The sequence below is a fragment of the Lagenorhynchus albirostris genome, chromosome 8 (genome assembly GCF_949774975.1).
Source record: "Lagenorhynchus albirostris chromosome 8, mLagAlb1.1, whole genome shotgun sequence".
Lineage (NCBI taxonomy): Eukaryota > Metazoa > Chordata > Mammalia > Artiodactyla > Delphinidae > Lagenorhynchus > Lagenorhynchus albirostris.
This window is the reverse complement of record NC_083102.1, coordinates 134,515-154,979: the sequence shown is the minus strand read 5'-3', so window position 1 is coordinate 154,979 and position 20,465 is coordinate 134,515. Positions and strand designations below refer to the sequence as shown.

The 20,465-nt window shown below is 54.2% G+C and overlaps 2 protein-coding genes across 4 annotated transcripts in view; both read right to left on the bottom strand.

Annotated features, from left to right (window-relative positions):
- Nucleotides 1-18,669, bottom strand: part of VIPR2 (vasoactive intestinal peptide receptor 2) — a 69,389-nt gene extending 50,720 nt beyond the window's left edge. For all 3 annotated transcript variants that reach the window (XR_009541852.1, XM_060156244.1, XM_060156245.1), the window contains exons 1-2: nucleotides 18,508-18,669; nucleotides 16,040-16,139 (exon numbers count right to left, since the gene is read on the bottom strand). Coding sequence is in view for 2 of the 3 variants with exons in the window: in XM_060156244.1 (XP_060012227.1) it covers nucleotides 16,040-16,139; nucleotides 18,508-18,570 (163 nt within the window). In the remaining variant the exon portion in view is untranslated. The remainder of the gene's footprint in view (nucleotides 1-16,039; nucleotides 16,140-18,507) is intronic.
- LOC132524043 (small ribosomal subunit protein uS2) lies at nucleotides 1,555-2,577 on the bottom strand. The gene has a single exon (XM_060155868.1). The coding sequence runs from the start codon at nucleotides 2,508-2,510 to the stop codon at nucleotides 1,623-1,625; it is 888 nt and encodes a 295-aa protein (XP_060011851.1). The 5' UTR covers nucleotides 2,511-2,577; the 3' UTR covers nucleotides 1,555-1,622.
- Nucleotides 18,670-20,465: the final 1,796 nt, after the last annotated feature.

The window sequence follows — 20,465 nt, the reverse complement described above, 5'->3', positions numbered from 1 at the left end:
GTGAGCCAACCGGGCGGCTCATCAGTGGCCTGCTTGGCACAGGGAGGCCTGTCTGGCCGGCGGGGTGACTCCCGGTCTCACGCCGCCGCCGAAGGGCCGGGCGTCCTTGGACGCTCCACCCGACGGCCCCCAGCACCTCCACAGACCCAGAAGGCAGTGCTGATGACCAGTGCATCCCGCGAGCCCACTGAGGAAAGCACTGCTCTCGGGACGGGCAGTGACAGCAGCAGCGGGGCCGGGTCCCACCCTCATGAGCTCATTTCATCCCCCAAACTCACAGGCCCGGGGTGTCCCCAAGTCTCATCGCACAGACGAGTAAACGAGGCGTTGAATGGAGCTTGGCTGAGCTGCCGGAGGCTCCCCAGCCCTGCCCACAGCGCCACTGTGCTGTGGGTCGGGCTGGGTGGGGCACAGACACACAGCGGGGGCCCGGCCCAGCCAGGCCGCTTTCGCCCTTGGGCGTCCCTGGCAGCACTGAGCCCGGCCTGGGGGTGGGCAGCATGGAACGTCGCCGACCCACCTGCACCTCCTGGGTGGAGTGTGGCCCCAAGGGGCCCCTGACCCTGGAGCCCCTGGTGAGGGCTGCTCTCCCTGCTGTGGGGTCCGAGGGTGCACTGCTGGGCCGAGGACGCAGAGGCCACGCGCCGGCTGGGCGGTGCCTCGGGGGCAGGGGCTGTTGTCAGGGCTGCTCTTGTTTCCTGTGCTTCCGTCTGCGCTGATTCAGGCCACACTAACTGCTGGGCATCTCTGAACAGGAAGAAAGCACTTTAAGAAGCAATGTCACGTTTCCTCACTCCATCTGTCATCCTCCTCGTGAGCCCCTTAAGTAAGTGCTGGGGCTCTGCCTGGTGAACAAGGACTTCGGGGCAGAGGGCCAGCTGGGGGTCATTCAAAAGACCACAGAGGGGCTTCCCTGGCAGCTCAGTGGTTAAGAATCCGCCTGCCAATGCAGGGGACATGGGTTCGAGCCCTCGTCTGGGAAGATCCCACATGCCACAGAGCAACTAAGCCCGTGCGCCACAACTACTGAGCCTGCGCGCCTAGAGCCTGCGCACCGCAACGAAGGGTAGCCCCCACTCACCGCAACTAGAGAAAGCCCGTGCACAGCAACAAAGACCCAACGCAGCCAAAAATAAAAAATTAAAAAAAAAAATTAAAAAAAAAAAAGGACCGCAGAACTTCAGAGTTGGGAAGGACCTTTTGGCTCTCGGCGAACACGCTGCTTCACAGCGGGGGTCCACACCTAAAGAGGCTCAATGACCCCCCAAGGTCTTGAGACCCATTACATGCACATCAGAGCCTTCGCCACATCCTGTTACACCAGCCTCTGTCCACTAAGAACTTCTCAGTACCTAAGGGAACAATACGAACCCCTCACTGAGACACCCTTAAAATTCGACAGACTCTTCCAGGCGTGCGATCTTAAATTACGAAAGCAGCACACGCCCTGGACCGTGCAATCACACAGCACGTCAGTCCAGGCACGAGGAGGTGTGGCTCGTGCTGCGAGCCCGTGTGCAGCCTGCAGCGGTGGTGAACCCGCTCATGTTTTTTTTTTTTTTTTAGAAACTGTTTATTTTCCATCAACCTATTTCCGTTTTAAGAGTTTGTGGAAGAACAGTTTAAGACCACTCAGTGGTTGTTCCTACCCACTCGGTGGCCTGAGCAGTGGGAGCTGCAGACCAGTCTTCAGTGGCAGGCTGAGCACTCCAATCTTCAGTGGGGAACTGCTGAATAGGCACAGAGGGCACCTGCACACCTTCGGACCAGTCCGCCACCTCAGGCTGAGCAGCAGTGAACTCAGGAGCTGGAGCAGTCCATTCACCCTGAAATTCCTCCTTGGTCACAGCCTTCTCAGCTGCCGCCTGCTCTTCCTTTTCAATCTCTTCAGGATCTCTGTAGAAGTAGAGATCAGGCATGACCTCCCATGGGTGTTCACGGGAGATGGTGCCACGCATGCGCAGAACTTCCCGGGCAAGCATCCACCACATCAGACCCACTGAGTGCGCTCCCTTGTTGTTGCATGGGATGGCAATGTCCACATACCGCAGAGGAGAGTCTGTGTTACACAGAGCAATGGTAGGCAGGTTAACGTAAGAGGCCTCTGTGAGAGGCTGGTGGTCAGCCCTGGGATCAGTAACCACCAGAAGTCTTGGCTCCCGGAAGGCTGCCTGGATCTGGTTAGTGAAGGTTCCAGGAGTGAAGCGGCCAGCAATAGGAGTGGCTCCAGTGGCAGCAGCAAACTTCAGCACAGCTCGCTGGCCAGTATTCCTGGAGGATATGACACTGACATCAGCTGGGTTTTCAATGGCAACAATGGCACGAGCTGCCAACAGAAGCTTCTCCCAGGTTCTCTTCAGATTTATGATGTAGATGCCATCACTTTTCCTTTTGTAGATGTACTGTTCCATTTGGAAGTCAAGGTTGGTGCCACCTAAGTGGGTTCCTGCTGCAAGGAATTTGAGGACATCCTCCTCCTTCATTTGCAGGACATCAAGGGCTCCGGACATTGTTAATGTTTCCCTTTAAGTTACGACGGGAATCGAGGACAAAGCCGCATGGACCCTTATCTGGCGCGGAAAGCCCCGCTCATGTTTATGGACTACCTGGAGAGACGTCTGTGCTGCAGGTGGAGCTGGGCCCTTCACACTGGCTCAGGGCACAGTCTCTGTCCTGCAGGAAACTCAGGTTAGGCCCCTCGTGTTTCTGATCACTCTGGTCTAAGGCACAGCCTGGTCTGCTTAGTGAACATGCCTTCTCCACCTGACTTATTTCAGGCTAGTGGGAGTGGAGGGCAGACTGGGGTTCGGATCTGCTGGTGGTGGTTTTCGGGGCTCCAGGGGGCTTGGAGGCACTCAGGGGTCTTGGCACAGGTGCTCGTGGTGGAAGCCAGCACCTCCTCTCCCATGGACCAGGGGCCGCCTCCCCCCAGCTGTGGCCCCTGACCCCTCTTGGCCCTTGCCCTGGTGGCTGTCCTCCTGAGTAGAGGACAACTAGAGACCCAGTGGACCTCTCTGCCCAGCTGCACCAAGACGGCTGCCAGCCACCTCTCATCCCTGTGTCCCCCAGCAACATGAAAGTCCTTTCACCGGTGGGGGACCTCCCTCCCCTCCACAGGAGAGCAGACATCACAGAGCATTCCAAGGACTCTCCCCAAAGAAACCCTCTCCCCAAACAGTCCTGCCCCCGCCCCCTTTGCCTTCCATGCTGAGAGTGTTGGGGAAACACCCCCTCCTAGCGGCCTCCTCCTGGCCCCTCATGGGCGTCTGGCTCCTGCCCCTACAGGGCCCGATGACATCCTATACACCTGCCCATACACCACATACACAGAGACGTCACGTACGTTCTTCTCACAAACACAGGATATCCTATATGCTGGAGTATTCCTTGCTTTCTCACTTAACAATATACATGTCGTATTTTTCATGTCATTTGTGATGTGTGCCATCTTTTTTAATGGCTACATGTTCCAACACCCACTTTACTTGTGCTGTGAATAGCAGTGATGAAATAATTGTCTGATCAGAATTCTAGTTATTAAGTACTTAATAGATGCCCCCGAGGTGCTTGGACTTTTCCCCCACTCTTTCAGAAGGGACTGTAGTTCTTCCCCAAATGATGAGGAACAGCTCTTCTTTCAAGAGAACGCTAATTAATACATGTAAAGAATGGTTAGAATTTTAAAAGCTGACATTTTGGACCTTAAATACCGGCTGACCGAGCGTGAATCATCCACAGGGCACGAAAGCCAGGAGGTGGGAAAGCCTGGGAAAGCCCAGCAGCCCCACGGACCACCTGCCAACTGCAAAGGGAAAGAAGAATTTCATTTTCAGGATCCTGGAGTCACTTTCAAGCGGTGACCAAACAGCATAATGGGATGTTGCGGGCCATAACGGGCACCAGAATGCTGACATTCAGGCAGCCGCCTGCCTCTCCTCCCGTGAGGGGACCGTGCTGATCCAGGAGATTTCCATGGATCCTCTGAGCGCTAAAACTCTGCTTTAACAGTTCTAAAGAGAGGAATTCAAAAGGTCACAGAGGTGGCCTGGGGCGGCCCCGACCCTCTCACTTCTCCCAGGGCCGCGAGAGCAGCGCGGCCACGAGCAGCCATCCCCTTGGGGCTCCGGTCACTGTCAAATTTGTCCTATGCCCCACGGCCAAAATAGGGCTGTGTGCAACTTCTACTCTCAGCCCTGGTCCTGCGTTTGGATCCTTCAAAGGGCAGCTGCAGTCACGACCGGCAGAAATCTCGCCATATCCTCACCATCACCTTGCTTTGACTTTCTGCTGAGACCACCCCTCCAAATACTCCCATTCCTGGACACTCAAGTCCCTGTTCCCCAGTGGTCTGAGCTGGCCATACAGCACAAGAAGGGGGTCTGTTTCCTGACCTCAGGGTTGGCAGGGTCGAGATGTGGACGTTATCCCCGCAGCGGCGGCACAGGGAGCCCCGCTGTTCCACCTGCTGCATCCTGGCGTCTCAGCGCTCACCGCGGAAGCAGACATGATGCTGAGCGGGTCCAGACCCCCAGCCCTGCGGACGGTGACGCGATCGCTGCGAACCCTGCCCTGGACCTGGAAGCTCTGCAACACTGGCCCACATCCCCACCAGCCCCGCTCTCAGCTTTGGATTTGCTCTTTGGGCACCTTTGATGCTTCCTGTTCGGGGGTCCAATTACAAATATCCTGTTTCTCTGCGTCCTACAGAGTCCAGCTAATCTCTCCACTAACAGTGATGATCAAACTCTACCAAGTGGAGGAGTCTCTCTTTCTGTTGCTCTAAGGATGCATATCTACATCATTTATTCCTAAAATACATGTGGTGAGATAAGGAGAGCTACATCCATGCTGGGTACCGAGCCAAACGCCTTTCTAGTAATGCTGCAGTCAGGCATGATGACAGTACTTGCTAGTGGCAGAAGAGAGTGGAAAGGAGCCTTTTGAGGGGAAACGCCCCGAGTGACAACCCACCAGAACTAATCACAGCCTATGTCTGGGCTGCGCGCTTCTCAGAGACAGTCAGTGCAGGTGAAATCCGGCCACATGCTGGGAGGGGAGCTGCTGCAATCAGGACTCAAAAGCAACTTACAGAACAAGCTCAGGGCGTTTGATAACAAACCCCTGCCCGTGCAGACAGAGATGGAACAATTCATCTTCCAAACAGCAGACTGTCCTTTCCTCATGACTCGGCACAGTGTTTGGACCAGCTGCAGCCATGCTCTCTTAAAACTTGCAGTGACGAGCATTCGTCTCTCCAACAAATGTTCCCCGAGCGCCCACTGGTCTGAGGCTGCCCGAGGTACCTGATGGAGGCCCTGGGCCAGGAGGGCCTCACCAGGTCTTCCTGCAGCAGGAACACTGCAAGTTCACAAGCCGACCAGGGCACCAAGGCGGGCTGGCTCTTCAACATCCCCCTGCTTGTAACTGAGTCCACACAGCAGGTCAAGCCTTCGGGTGTGGACCGAGGCCCAGGGCCATGCTGCTGCCTAGGCCCCCTGCATGAGAGCCTGGATTTTACACAGGGGCAAACCCAGGCGCCACGACACAGCTCCGACTCCAAGTGCCTTAGAGGGCTGCGAGGAGTATTTTACCGGGAACTCATTCTTCAGACAACTCCTGGACACCCCAATATCCTAACTAGGGTGCTACAATGATCCCACCCTTGGTGGGCTAGAGGCGACCTATGAACCAAGGCCTGGGAAAGACCATCTGGGGGGGCAGTGCCACCAGACGGCACCTCGATCAAATCACTTTGGAGCTTTGAATGTGGAAGTAGCGAAGTTTAACTTCAGTTCAGACGGATTCCATTAGTTGGAGTCGCATTTTGGGACTTGAACTAACGTTAAACCAAGACTCAAAACCCAGAACTAACCAAAGCTGTTAACTGAACAAAAGAGTTTTTCAAAGGAACATCCGGAGATCCAGTTTGAACCTGTCTAAAGAATACGCTGAATCCAGTAAACCCCAAACATCAAAATGTCCTCCAAACTGGGTGAACCTAGTGCCTGCGGTCGGCGTCCCGGCCAGCACGGCTGCCCGAGGACTGACTGCAGATCCCTCCGAGACGGGGCCAGCACCTTCACGCCTCTCTTCCGACATCCGGACAACGGGGGCCCTCGGGAGTCCCCGTGAGGTCCTGCTACAGGGTCAGTTTAGGAAAACTGCTGGGGAGGTAAATTTGTGCAGATGCTGTGCCTTTCACCGTCGAGATGTCTGCTGGTGTCTTTTGTACACGTTCTCAACAACCTTCCCTCCAATGTCTGTGACCACCTGGGGCATTGCTGGTGGTGTCACATGAGCTCCCAGGCTAGCAGAGCCGAGCGGCGTCCGCGAGGGGACGTCTGGACTCAGCTGACAGGCTGGGACTGGATGCGTGGGGAGTCCTGCCATGTTATTCCCGGGGTAATCTTGCGTGGATTTATGAGCAGGACTTGGGCGATGTCTTGGGATCGAGCCGGGACATCCATCTACCAGCGCCAAGACAGATCGTCCTCATACAGCACAGCAGCCGCACAGCTGCGCGTGCCCCCCAGGGCAGGACGCCTGGCTGTGGCGTCTACAGCTCCTGGCCGAGGCCGGCCTCGTGCGGGACCATCCTCCCAGGCTGTGTGCGAGGGCTGGGGGCCAGGGGCCCCTGGCACGTCCACAGCTCAGCGCCCTGGGTCCCATCCTGCTGGCCCCTCCAGCCCCGTCCACCCCGGGAGCTGTGCCGGGCGCTCAGTCCCCTCTCTCCCCCTCCTTCTGGGCCGAGCCCCTCAGGTCCGCCCTTGGCCACTCCCCCTGCCTCCAGGACCTGCTGCCCCAGATGGTCCCACTGGTGAGCAGGCTCCAGCCTCCCTCCCAGCCCTTCCTTCTGCCTCTGCTTAGGCTCCCCAGAAGCAGCCGCTGCTCACCACAGCCCCGAAGGCGCCCTCCCCGGGCCCCAGCTCCTCCTGTGTGCTTTCCTTTCTCCTGCGCTCCTGGGGCGGCTGCCCCCACCACCATGTGGCCGCGGCACCTTCTCAGCCACCCTCTCCCTGCGGCCTGGCCTCTGCTCCGCCAGCCTCCCGTCCTCTGCCGTGGAGCACGCCTGCGTCACCTCCACCTGAAACGTGACCCGCCTGCGAGGCCCCCCCCAGCTCCTCTCAGAAGTGTGTGCTCCGTGAACCGTCCCGAAACAGCTCATGGCAGACAGCGCGCTTTTCAGAATTCCCCTGGGGCCAGCTCCAGGCTGCGGGTCAACGCTGTGCTCCTTCCTTCACCCACGCATCCCCTGTGTGCGCCCCCAGCCCTCCCGACGGCTGGATCCGGCTGCTCTGGGTGCCGACACACACCTCTCCTACCTGCCCGCGCGGCCTGCCCACCAGCTCCGAGCTCTGCAGCAAGCCCCAGGAGCAAACGCTCCCCACCCCCCCCACCCCGAACTTGGTGAGCTCGGGTGCCTTGCACGGGGCCACACGGGAGCAGAGCGACAGCGCTTGCCGGGGGGACACAGGAGGCACGTGCTGTCCTTGTCGCCGGGGCCCAGTGGGCAGCCAGGAGGCCTGGCCTCACCCTCAGTGTCCCCTCACACAGGCCTCAGTCCTTCCCTTGCAGAGAAGGAAGTAGCTGTAAGAAGTCAGAGACTGCTCGCAAAGCAGTAGTAACCCTTCCCTGGAGTGGATAAGAGGTGCCTTGAAAGTGTCAGTTCTTGAGCTGCGGGAGCCCTACCCAGGGCAGGTCACAGCCCGGGCGATGTTTAAGGTGCAGACATCTGGGGCGCTCTGGGCCCTGATTCAACGTCCTGCACTGCGGGGCCTCCGCCTGCGGCTGAACCCCGGCCGCCTCTGATGGTTCCTGTTGATACACAGAGAACCAGGCGTGTCATGAGGAAGCTGATGGCCAGGAAGTCAAGGAGGACTCACCAAATGAACGTGCTGCCCCAAAGCCCTCGCCGTGGGCCGGAGGAGAGAAGGGGCTGTTGTCACAAAGTGAGTGAACTGGTGGGGATCCTCACCCCAAGGGGAAGCTTCAGTGGAAGGTGCAGACAATTAGATGGACATGAGGCCAATCTCCCTGTAGCCATGGTAGTTCAGAGGAGGCCCCTCACCTTTGAAGCAGGCTTTGGAGAGGAAGACCTTCATCTAAAGCATGGCTCTCTTTCTAAGATGCCAAGTATGGCTTTGTGAAAAGAGTGCTTGACTTAGGGTCCAGGGAGCTGGGCTCTGCCACCAGCTTGGATGAGAGACTGGAAAGTCCACTCCCATTTCCTCACCTTGATGGGCTGACGACCACCTTCCGGCATCAAGCTTGGGACCCCCCAACGCCTGCTCTGTGGACATCTCCCGTCCTTGTCCTGAGAGTGGACACTCGGAGCCTTCCCTCCGTCCTGGGCACCGGGAAGGTCCGTATGTCTGCTCCTGGGTCAACAGACGCCGGACAGGAGGGTCCCTGGCAGATGCCTTGGTGCCAAGAGGCTGAGGAACCAAGATGGCCCCCTACCCTGGAGTACAAGGGGGTGCGCTCATCATCATGAGGAGGGCCACACCCAGTGCAGAGGCCAAGGAGGCGGCTGGGGCTGGGTGGTGGTGATCAGCTGCAGGTGGGACAGGGCTGCTCCAGGGCCGAGCACAGGGCACCATGGAAGCCGAGACCACCGTCCCCGAACACACAGCAAGTTTATATAGTCAATTACCAAAGTACCGATCACCAATTAGCTTATGGTCAAAAAGCTTCCATTCTTCTTGGTAGTTTCCCCACTCACCTTTTTTCTGCCGTAATCTCCGAGTAAAGATAAAATAAGCCCTTAGCCATTTTTCTGTCACTGTCAGCTTCTCGTTCAGAGTAGACTGACGTTATTCCATGTTCAGATTCTCCGATTTCCCCCCAGAAACCCTTCAGTCCTTTGACTCGAAGCCCCGTTATCCCTGCTCCCCGCCCGGTGCGTTGCCATCGGGGGCCTGATTTGGAGTTCCCAGAGGGGATGACGTGTCCTGCCCAATTTCTCATCACCCTTCTAGCCTGGTATCTGCTCAATAAGAACATGCTGGAAAAATCAGTGAACGACAGAGCCAGCCAAGGCTCCAGCAATGACAGTCCACTCCATGATCCAAGGCGACCCCCCAAGAACAGGCCCCGCTACGAGGGCTCAGAGACAACCACTGGAATGGATGCTTGACCCAGAAAACTCTACAAAAACTCGCTAGTGAATGGGTGCCCGGGAAGGGCTGCGACCGGCCCAAGCGACCAAAACATGCACAACTGAAGCCCCGGGAACCTGGGGGGGCGCGTGGCTGACACGTGTAACTCTGCCCCCATCGTGGCAGCACCGGCCATGCGCCCATGAGCCAGCGCCAGACGGCGGGGGCTGCAGCAGGGACAGCGGCTTCACTGGCCGCTTGTGACTGAAGTGCAGTGTGCCGAGGAGCCTCCTGCAGGCTCTCCCACCCCAGAAAGGGACCCTGCACTTTCACATCACAGGATGCGAGACGGTGGACCGCAGGAAACCACTCAACAGCCTGAACCTGCACTGCAGGCTCCCCTGGAGGGGGGGCTGCAGCCTCAGAACCAGCCCCACCGGCGGGAAGAGTGACGGGACCTTTTCAGGACGCGGCCTGCGTGACACTAAGTGGGGGCATGGAAGGCGGAGAGGTGCTCGCGGGGGAGGCGGCTGCGAGCAGCTGGCTGAGCTGTGTCTTGGGGTCACCAGCACCTTAGAAAGATGCGCGGGAGAAGTAGCTTGGTCCCCAACAGCAGCAATGCCGAGTGGCACCAAGCTCCTTCCTGTGACCCAGCAGAGCACGGGTTACAGCCTCCTCACCTGTGGCTTCCAGGTGTGCTGATGCTCTACCTGCTAGTAATTGACTTCTCACGCATGATTCCTTTCATGAGTTTAAGCATAAAAGTTTAACTCAGAGTAGAATTTTTTTCAGCGAGATTTGTTTCCTATAAAAAGTAAAGTTAAAGCCATTACTTTCAGAAAATCAAACCAATACGTAATTATTATTTAAATATCCAAGGCTGGTAGCTGACCTTATTGAGTTTAGAAGTTAGAAGAAATTGCATACAAAAAGACCCACCCTAAGGAAAAAAACAGATCAGGCTGTTTGCCTTATCAGCTCAAAGAGCTATTTGGACGAGAACAAGAACGTACTACATCAGAGAGAAAACTGAAAGGGAATGATGGGCCTCACATCACGCTGACCTCAGAAAGGCAGCAGGCGCCCTCTGACCCACATGGATGTAAGGAGGTAAGATGGAGGGAAGTCTGCTCACAAGTCCCACTCGCAGGTCAGCTAAGGACCGGGAACAGACGCTCGTCAGGGAGAGGGGCAACCACCACCTGCCCTTGGGCCAGAGGCAGCGCTGCCTCGGTGCGGGGCCGGGGCGGGGGGTCAGAGAAGAGTTGCAGACAAGGGTCACTCCGCCACGGGACTTTCTGAAGAGAACACGCTCATGAAGCTGCCTAGTTTCCTCTGTGACAAAGAGATGCAGGAAGGAAAGACGAGATGAAAAGTGGGATGTAATTAATTATATTCTGTGTGACACAACCATCACAGAAATAAGCAAGTCTCTTAAAATGATGTTATTTAGTCATATGAGAAGGACGTTCTGATTTCATGCATAGTGGCTTGAAGTCAACCCTCAATTGCTGGTGAAATATTTTACTGTCATGAAGAAATGCAGTCACTAGAGTATTGCTTGTAAGCTACCTAAAAGTCCAGGAGCCTGGGACAGACTAAGGAAATCTGTTAGAATACTACATAGCTCTTAAAAGGAAAGTATAAACCAATTCAGAACGGTTGCCAAATACATTGCTAAAGTTAAAAAAAAAAAAAAGAAAAACAAAGTACAGGCCAGAGCTGGCTTCCATCTGCACAGTGAAATGGGGAGGGATACACGTACACTGTGCACACGTGAATTCTAAGAGGGAGGGACACACATGCTGTGTATGTATGGCATTTTTTCTATGTGCATATATCACAATTTTTAATATGAAGTTTTTCATTAATTTGTTCAGCAAAAGCTTATTTGACACCTTTTTAAATGCCAAGTGCTGTGCAGGATCTTGTGGCTGCAAGGACAGTGGACAACGTCGTAGAGGGACCAACAGCACAGAGTGGGGAGTTATGGCCCAGAGGCCACAGCACGCCCTGGAGAAGAGAAGCAGGACGTCCACGCCTCCTGAGAGTCGCCCTCCTGGAGCTGGGAGCTGGAGCTGGAGCTGGAGCTGGAGCACGCCCACTGCATGGGCGTGTCTTGGGAAAAGGCACTGGCAGCTTTGCTCCGGACTCTTTTTGAGGACGTCTGTAGAGCAACAGCCTTGGCAGACAGAGAGTGCGGCCCTCAGGCTGACCTCAATAACCAAGAATGCATCTTTCTCTGGAGCGGAGTTTGGGCAGGACACCAGCAGCCTCCTTGTGACACTGGGGTCTCCCAAGTTCAGGCTCCTCAGCCAGGACAAAAGCGCACCGTGGGCCTCTCCACACAGGTCCTGAAGGGCCTGGGGAAAAGGGAACCCACAGGAGTGGGAGCGTGGCGCCCACACTGCCCGCGCTGCCAGGAGCAGGTTCCCTCTGATGATGCTGTCTGACAGCGCCCGTGCCTTCTGCGGGCATCCGGGAAACCGTGGCAGGGTGACTTGTTAGCCTGAAGGGGGCAGTATCCATGCCCGCCACAGCTCCTTGACAAGTGGATCAAAGTTAGTCCAGTATTCTTTGTTTGAGAAACGTCAGAGAAAAGTAAGTTCTTTCGTCTAGCACCTCCCCGGGGCCCCGGTCTTGAGCTAATGTTCACTGTCATACCCACCTCAGCCACGGCCCAGGACCGTGGGTCCTTCAGGACCTGGCCCAGACTGTGGAGCTGTCAAGAAACATGGGTACCTCCTTGTCCTTCCGAAATATAGGTCACATTCCACCACCACCACCACCGCCCCCCTCCCCGCCCCGATCTGGGCAAAAATGATGTGAAGTCACAGGAAAGTTCCCATGTGACCCACGCACAGGCAGGAACACCGGGCAGAGCTGGAGAGCTGAGTCACTGCTTACCACCGCGGTCAGCACCCCCCGTGCGGGGACAGAGCTGCCTTGAGCTATATTCTCAGGCATCCGTGGCCTGACTGCCTCATTGGCAGGATTAAGTTAGTCTTAGCTATGAATCAGTATTAGCTCACAAAGCTCTAAATACCTCCTAAGCTTTCCTTTTTTACAAAGTGAATCCCTTAAAGGGGTTTAGAATTAAAATTGGTTTTGTCTAGATTTATGTGTTGGTTTGTTTGAATTTGGATTCAACATGTAATAAAAAGAATTCCTTGTTAGACTTATACAAATTATCTCAGTAGAACTGAAAACTCATTTTCTTGCGTCTTTGGTGCTCTTTCACACCCATCGCTTGTAGCTCCTACAGACCCTCAATATCTCATCTCACTTTCAATTTCGTGAAGCAGGTGCACACCGTTGGCCCTGGAATCGCCCGCACCCCATCCAGCTGCAAGGCCTTCACTCAGCTCCCAGCTCGCTTCATCTATAGTACCTTCGTTCTGGTAACTCAGTACTATTTATATCCTTGGTATTCGAGCCATGCAGATCTCAAAGAGCAACAAGAAAAACGGGAATTTAGAACACGAGTTGCCTTTCTACAGAAAGTCGAGGGTACCAGGCCGGCTACCGTGGCGTCACCTCCTTCCCGAGGGCGGCTGCCATCCGCGAGCTCTTGCCACGGGTCAAAGGTGAAAGGGCTCAGGGGCAGGTATTTTTGCTGTCGAGCTATTATTAAAATAAGAGCCTTCAATATAAGAAAATGTCCAAGGACTGATACTCGTCATTGCAAAGAGTGAATGACACCTTTCCCTATGGCTCCAAACAGGGGAGATGTTTTATGGCCTTTACCTAAGACGTTCTTTCTGCTCAAGCTGATGCCAAGATCTTCACAGGCTGTGCCGTCCACTGTCCAGCACGTCTGTGTGGGTCACACACAGGTCACCCTGAGGAACGCTGAACCAGGCAGCAGAGCCTGCGAGGGAGCCCTGTTGAGTGTTTTAAACGTCCCGGCCCATCTTTGCACCACGAGGGGCTCCCCAACTGGGGCCCGCCTGGCCCAGCTGCCACGCAGAGAGCAACCTGGCAGCTCTGGCAGCAACCACACAGGAGGTCTGCCTGCTCCTGAAGAACTTTTTAAAAAGTACTCATTGCAAACTTTAAGAACTGGAGCATTTTACCTAGAGTTTGCATTTCTGACATCCTGTGAAAATAGGAGGCTGGGCAATTCGGCGCCTGCATTTCTCCAGAGCAAGAAGTAGGTGGTGAGGGACATTCCCCACATCCCCGCGGCCAAACGCCACCCTGCCCGGCCACGCGCCACGGCTCACACTCGGGCACTGCTGGACAGGGAACAGGGACAGACCCGAGCCCTTGGAAGGAGCAGAACTAAAAGGACACTGTTTTGAGCTAATTAAGGCCACACTCCATCTACCGGAGCCAACCAGAGGTGAAGAGTCTTTTTATTAAAGAAACCTGATCAAGGACCACACACCCTACTGCACAATGGACAGAACTAGCCTCCTTGGACTCGCCCTGTTCCCCCAGGTGCCACGTCTGTCAAGGTGAGTTGTGGACACAAACGTGCAGATGCTGCACCCGATGCCCGGTCAACCCTGACCCAGCGCGAGGGCGTCTCCTCCAAGGGAAAGTCACAGCCAAACTCCATTCCTTAAAAGTTACGTGTTCCCTGCCGCGTGCTCTGCCAGTTTTGTCGTGTTAACAAAATGTTCTTGGTGAGTATGGGAAGTGAAGAGTGACAAGAAAGAAACACTAAGATGGTACTTCGGGAGATTTCCCCCAAAACAGCAGTTATGAGAGGGGCGAGGGGAGGGGAGCAGTTCCCAGGTGAACGTGAGGGACAGGTGGGCTGTGGGCAGAGGATTTATCAACAGTCATCAACTGACTACAATTCAGTATGCCTTCCATTATGTCAGTGGGAAAGTTCTCCTCCCTTCCTGCTCCGCGAGTGTCTGCATGTGTCCGGAGCCTGTGGCCGAGGGCCCGGCAGCGTGTCCGGTGACAGCTGTAGGAACTGGAGGTACTCAGCCCCGGGAAGAGGAAGCAGAGCTGTGAGCCCGCTCAGTGCCCGCAGATGCCCCACGTGAAGAAGGGGTTCTGTTCACGGCTGCCCCCCATTCATGGCAGTGCGCGGATGCCGCTTATGGGCAGCCTCAGAGCCCAACAACTAGACTGCCCGATAATGGCGTGAGGGGGCAGAGGCTCCTCCCTCGGAAGTCTCCCAACAGAGGCCAAGGGTCACCCACTGCGGATGTGGCAGACAGTGCCCCACCCCCATTCAGGAGGCCTCGTGGACAGTGTGCTGTGCTCACTGGACCTGGTCCCTGCCACCGACTAGGTGCTCCCAAGGGTTTCAGCCTGTCTCCTCTCGGCATTTAGCTCCCCTAAGTCTCTTAAATTTCTCTGAGGGAACAGACCTCAGTGGCCATGACAACTGTCTTGTCCTGAGACCCTGGTTGGCAAGACCTGGCGTCATGGATCCTAGTAGCTGGCTAGCGGTCACACGTGGCTTTGCACAGCATAGATCCTCAGGCCACGTTTGAGCCACCTTGCTTGCCTTCCTCTGGACAGTGTTCGAGCAGACCTTTTGGAACACATGGCTCTCGGGATCTCGTGTACACTGCAGAATCACAGGTCTTGAAGGCTGGAAGGAACCCTACAGCCAGAGTCTTCATTTTTCAGCCGAGGGAGTGGAGGCTCCAGGGGCACAGGAAGGGGCACACCAGAGCTGCTGGTCACCTATGAATACCTGAAATGTGTGGTCCGAATTGTGATGCACCGTGAGTGCAAAATGTACACTGAGTTTCCAAGATTTAATGTACAAAAAAGTAAAATTTGGGCTTCCCTGGTGGCGCAGTGGTTGAGAGTCCGCCTGCCGAGGCAGGGGACACGGGTTCGTGCCCCGGTCCGGGAAGATCCCACATGCCGCGGAGCGGCTGGGCCCGTGAGCCATGGCCGCTGGGCCTGCGCGTCCGGAGCCTGTGCTCCGCAACGGGAGAGGCCACAACAGCGAGAGGCCCGCGTACCGCAAAAAAAAAAAAAAAAAAAAAAAAAAGTAAAATTTCTCATCAATGTTTTATATTGATTACAAGTTAAAATGATCATGATTCAGATATATTTGGATAAATAAAATATATTTTAAAAATTAAAATCACGTTTCTTTTCACTTATTTTAACGTGGCTACTAGAAAGTTCAAGATCACCCATGAGGCTTGCACCCTGCTTCTACTGGGCAGCACAGGTCTGAACACGCCCATGTCTGTGACTCCCATCTGAGGCCTCCGCAGGACACCAGACTTTGAACACATGGCTGTACTTTGATTTTAATTTTTTTTTTCTTGAGGAGAACAAATGATGACACAGAACAGAGAAAAAGAAAACGGAAGGACAAGAGGTTTTTGCTATTGTTTATGATCTGGATGTTATCCCAGAGCCTTCAAAGTTTACAGATACGAGATGGTGCCCAGGGTGAGTGCACGTTGTCCTGGCATTGCTTCCGGGACGTAGAGAAGTAAAGTCAGCAAGCTCACTGTACTCATAACCGGTCTGTCCTTCAGGAAAGCAAAAGTCTCATTTTCCTGTTTGATTTCTGATAAATTCCCACCATTCTTAACTGGATCAAAATCATCTGTGATGTAACTTAAGAATTTTAAATGCAAGAAATCGCATGAATACTCATTCCATGGAAAATGGAGTTGCTTTTGCAAAGTGTAACAACGCCCATTAAATTACTTCAGTAACTGCTGCTACTATCTCAGACCACGGAAACTATCACTGTTAAGGGTGAGGCTTTCTTTTAAAAGGTTTGTGTGAATGATCCCCCCGCCCCAAACACACCCCGCTGCCCACTACTCACAATGCTATGAGTTTTGCCAGCAGTTCATTAAACGACAGTGGAAGCAGACTTTTTTTAAAACACACAGGTGACCTTAAACGCCAGTTCTCCGAGTGAGGTGCAAGCGACTTGCACGTCAGCTCGTGCACACCATCGGGGCACAGGCTCACTCGCCAGGGACCTGCCTTACCTTTGAATGTTTCTGTTTGGGCCCTTAAAATCTCTGCACATCTTGTTTCTTCCTCCTGTATTTCCAGATGAAACCGGCATTCCGGGTGAATGCTGTTCACCTGCTCAAGGTTAAAAGAAACAGAAATAACTGAAAATTCCACTATAATGGGGAAGTCAAGTAAAATTTCTACATAAAAGCCCTCAAAACTTCACAGTTCTAAACTGCTTCCAAACTAACACTCATTTAAAAGCAATCACGTTCATATTTTGGCATGGTTATTTGAAAAAAAGCTTCACTATTTACTTTGTAAAGGAATTAGTAAACAAATATAAAACCTGATAGAATTTTTTTTCTGGGCAGGAAAACAAACTTACTAACGTAATACATTTTATGTTGTTAGTACTAATTTGGTGGTAATAGAGCTCTTTAATCCAATAATCTTTCAATATTCGAGTCCTCCACTTCATAGCCCTTGATTTAATCAAAGTAAATACATGTTTACTCCTAAGCCCATTCTCAATGACTGCACACAACCCCAGACGCCAGCGTGCTTCATCTAAGGCCAGGCTCTGGAAAGCCCTAATAGGATAACTTTATTTTTAGAGGCTGCAGGTCACATTCAAAACTGAACTTTAGAATTTGGTGTGAAGGAGCTTTTCAAAAAGATCAGGGGTGAGTAGGGAGAGGACTGGGTGAGAGTCACAGCACTGAGGTTTCCACTGAGCAAGACGTGGGGGACTTCCCGTCAGGCTCCATCACAGGAACTAAAGATGTGACACAAACGGTGAACAACATTGTCCATCAACGTGCGCAAAAGACAAAGCCACATACTGTTCCAGTCTTGGAAGATAATATTCTCTGGTCTCTATTTTCACAAAGGTCCAACTTTCTCTTTTTTTTTTTGGCCACCTCCCACTGCCCACAAATACGCTGTAGGCTGGAGCTGTGCCCCCCTGCTCTCATGTAAGAACAAACTTTTTACTAAAGAAAACCATACTCTTGCGTATATTGTGGCCATCTATGTTTAATTATCCTACTATTGAAATAAGTCAACAGAATTCTAACCAGGAATAACATTTCCTAACAAAATTGAGAAGAAACTTAATGCTGAATACTTTTGCCACATTTACCCTCATTTTTAAAAAGACCTGAAGCTTGGGTCCCACCCCCCCCCCCCCCCCCGGCTCATCACTGGGCAGCCACCACTGTACAAACTCCTGGTTTCAGGCTGTATTTTTCACACCTGAACAAGTCAACAGCTTAAATTTCAGATTTAGGGAAATTATTTTGCCTTAAAAAGAAAAATGGATTTCTGTTAAGGTATAAAAGACACCATGATATCTGACATTCTTGGAATATGCACAGCAATGACTTATTTGGGGACATCCTAGACGTTAAAGCAGCATTAACCGTAATAATTCCTGGTACTTTTAACTAGCTCTTTCAAAGCACTAAAATTAGTAGGGAGGTTCTTATCCTCACAGCATCCCTCTGAGGGAGGAAAGACTTGGTCTGCCTTCACACTAGACAAGGGAGTTTGGCAACCCTGAGGGGTGGGCTAGGTTCATGCCCTCCTGGAACCCAAAATATCCTCAGCAATGACAACTTTCTCTAAATAGCTCCATCCTTGGCTCCACAACCTTAAGGGGGATATGAGTCAATACAGACAGTGATCTGGCCGCGATAGAAAACGCGAATGTGTACACACGCCAACACTGACTCCAGTCTGTCAGAGAGGGAAGCAAGAAATAGGGTTCACAGTTTCTGTGGTTTTTTTCAAGGGTCTTCAAATAAAAGGAAGAATTGCTGAGAATTAAATAATCTACAAATACACTCATTTAACAAATTTCTATTCAGCATATCGTTTCTTCCGGTGCTCTTAAATGATGATTAAACAAATCAACTTTCTGTAGCTACATCTGTAGCGTCTCCCTGACACACACTGAAGCAAAACAAAAAGCAGCAACAGTACTAGGAGTCGGAAGGGGAAGTAGTTAAAGACAAAGCTCACTGCAATTTCCCTCGGAAACGTGAGGCCTGCGGAGGTGACCAAGCCCGACCCACCACCCGACTCGGGCGTCCCTGGGCCCGCGAACCGTCCTCGCCGGCCACAGCCTCCGGGAGGACGCGGCCGGACCCGCTCCGCTGGGAAGGGCGTCGAGCAAGAAACTGGATCTTATTCCCAGCGAACCCGGGACGGTGGAGGGGACAGAGCAAACGCATCCTCCCAGCCCGTCTCCAACCCGGCCGGGCGGGGAGCTCGGTTCTTCGCGCTCGGCGGGGAGGGTCCAGAGCGTCCCCGGCGGCCCTGCTCCCTCCCGCGAGCCCGGCGGGCGGGTGGGGACCCCGAGACCAGCCCCGCTCCCCGCGCCCCCAGCCCAGCCCGCGGCCGGACTCGGGAGCGCAGCGCAGCCGGGCGCGGGGGCGCTCCCTCCGGGGAGGGCGGCGCGCAGGGCAGGGCGGGCGGGGGCTGGGGTCGCACTCACTGGGGCGAGCAGCCAGCCGCAGCAGGTCAGCAGCGCGGGCGGCAGCAGCGCGGGCGCCCTCATCCCGGCTCCGCGGCACGGACCTGGGCCGGGCAGCCCGTGCGCAGCGACGCGGCTCCCGCCTCCCGAGGTCCTTGCGCGGCGCCCGGCGGCTGCCGACAAGTCCCCTGCCCGGGTTGTGCCCCGAGGCTGCCGCTCCGCCCCCGCGGTACCCCGTCCCCGCCCCGCGCTCCCCGCGCCCCCCGCCCCCGAGCTCCCTTCCGTCCCGGCGCCGGGTATCCGCCCCACGTCCCGCCCCGCTCCCTTACCGCCCCCTCCGTCCGTATCCCCCTCCCCGCGCCCCTGGCCCCTCCCTTGTAAGCCCCGTGCTGGGCTCGCTCCCCCCGACAGTTCAGCAGCGGGTGAGGGGTGCGCACAGGTGGGCGTGCTGGGCCAGCACAACTCGGAGGAAGAGGTGGACGGGAGAGCGACTCGGGAGGGACCCACTTTGGGGTCAGGGACCGGCCCTTACTTGTGTCCTTGTTAAACAACCTAAAGACCCCCAAGAAGGTGGCAGGAAGAGCATGTGGGCTGCCTTGGAAGCCACTGGAGTTGGTTGGGGCAACCGAAAACTTAGAAAAAGACGCGTGGAGTGCATCTTGGTGGGGGCAGACTTGGCGCGGTGGCTGGTCTTCAGTCCTGCCCGTGTCTCCCCCTGCTGCAGAGGTGGGCCATGGGTGGCGCTGGCTGCAGGGGCCTTGGACCCGGCCTCATCCCACACCTGCCTCGGAACCTCCGGAAGGATAGTGTGGCGTAAAAGCCAGTAGTTATCCAGCACAAGGAGAAGCGCTGGAAATGAAAAATAAAACAGGAAATTTTGTTGTGGTTTTAACTTTTTATTTGAAAATAGTTTCAAACTAACAGAAAAGTAAGACTAGGACAAAGGACATCTTTTCACCCTTTATTTAGATTCAGCTATTGAAGTTTTACCTCACTGGCTTTGTCATTTGTATTCTCTCTGACCACACTCATGCCCCAATAGATCCATCAATAACTTCGTCTGTCTGTCATCTCTCTATCCATCAGCCATTAATCCTCTATCTATCACCTATCATCTGTCTTTCTGTCTGGTGGGGAACAGTAGCAGAGACAGGATTTGGACTCGGGCTGAGATCTGGACTCTGGGTATGCAGCTCGGGATCTGGAAGCTTATTGACTCTGGATCCAATTTGACAAATATTTCTTTTACTCACTATTTGAAGCTGGACAAGCAATGAACTTTGAGCCAAGTGCCTGTGTAAATGAGAGTGGCGATACCTGCTCCTCACCTCGAGGGTCAGGTTGCAGTGAGAATCTAGATTCTTTATGTGTGTGTAAATACTGTGCTCTAGTCCAGCAGATGGGGGTGTGTGATTGTGAGAAAAAGTGTGGTAAGAACGAGATACAGGCAAATGGGTGGGGAGGAGGGAAGGGGGTAGGGAGGAGGAGGGGTGAAGGGGGAGGAGGAGGAGGGAGAGGAGGAGGAGGGGAAGGGAGAGGAGAGGGGAAGGGGGAGGGGAGGAGGAAGGGGAGGGGAGGGGAGGAGGAAGGGGAGGGGAGGGGAGGAGGAAGGGGAGGGGAGGGGAGGAGAAGTCCATTTTTCCTGGGAGGAGCTTGGTGGAGTGAATGTCTAAATGGGACTGAAAAATGGTTAAGAGTGAGAGATCAGAATGGAGGGAGACAGCATCTCAATCAGATGGAGCACCTGGACAGAAGCCCAAGGGACAAGGATTGTGCTGGGCGCATCAGAGTAAGAAAGATGGTCAACTCCGGCGGCCTGGGGCCCTGAAAGACAATCTTCACTCAGTGGAGAGCAAAATCTGGATTATATGAGAGTAGAAACTTTTAAACGCTGAGAATGCACAGCACAAGGTTCTTTATAGTCTGACTGTTCTTTCCTTGTTCGGAATGGATGTTAGGATGGGTGGTACTTATATTTG

Coding starts and splice junctions, on each gene's coding strand:
- LOC132524043 (XM_060155868.1), bottom strand. CDS start 2,510: ATGTCCGGAGCCCTTGATGTCCTGCAAATGAAGGAGGAGGATGTCCTC.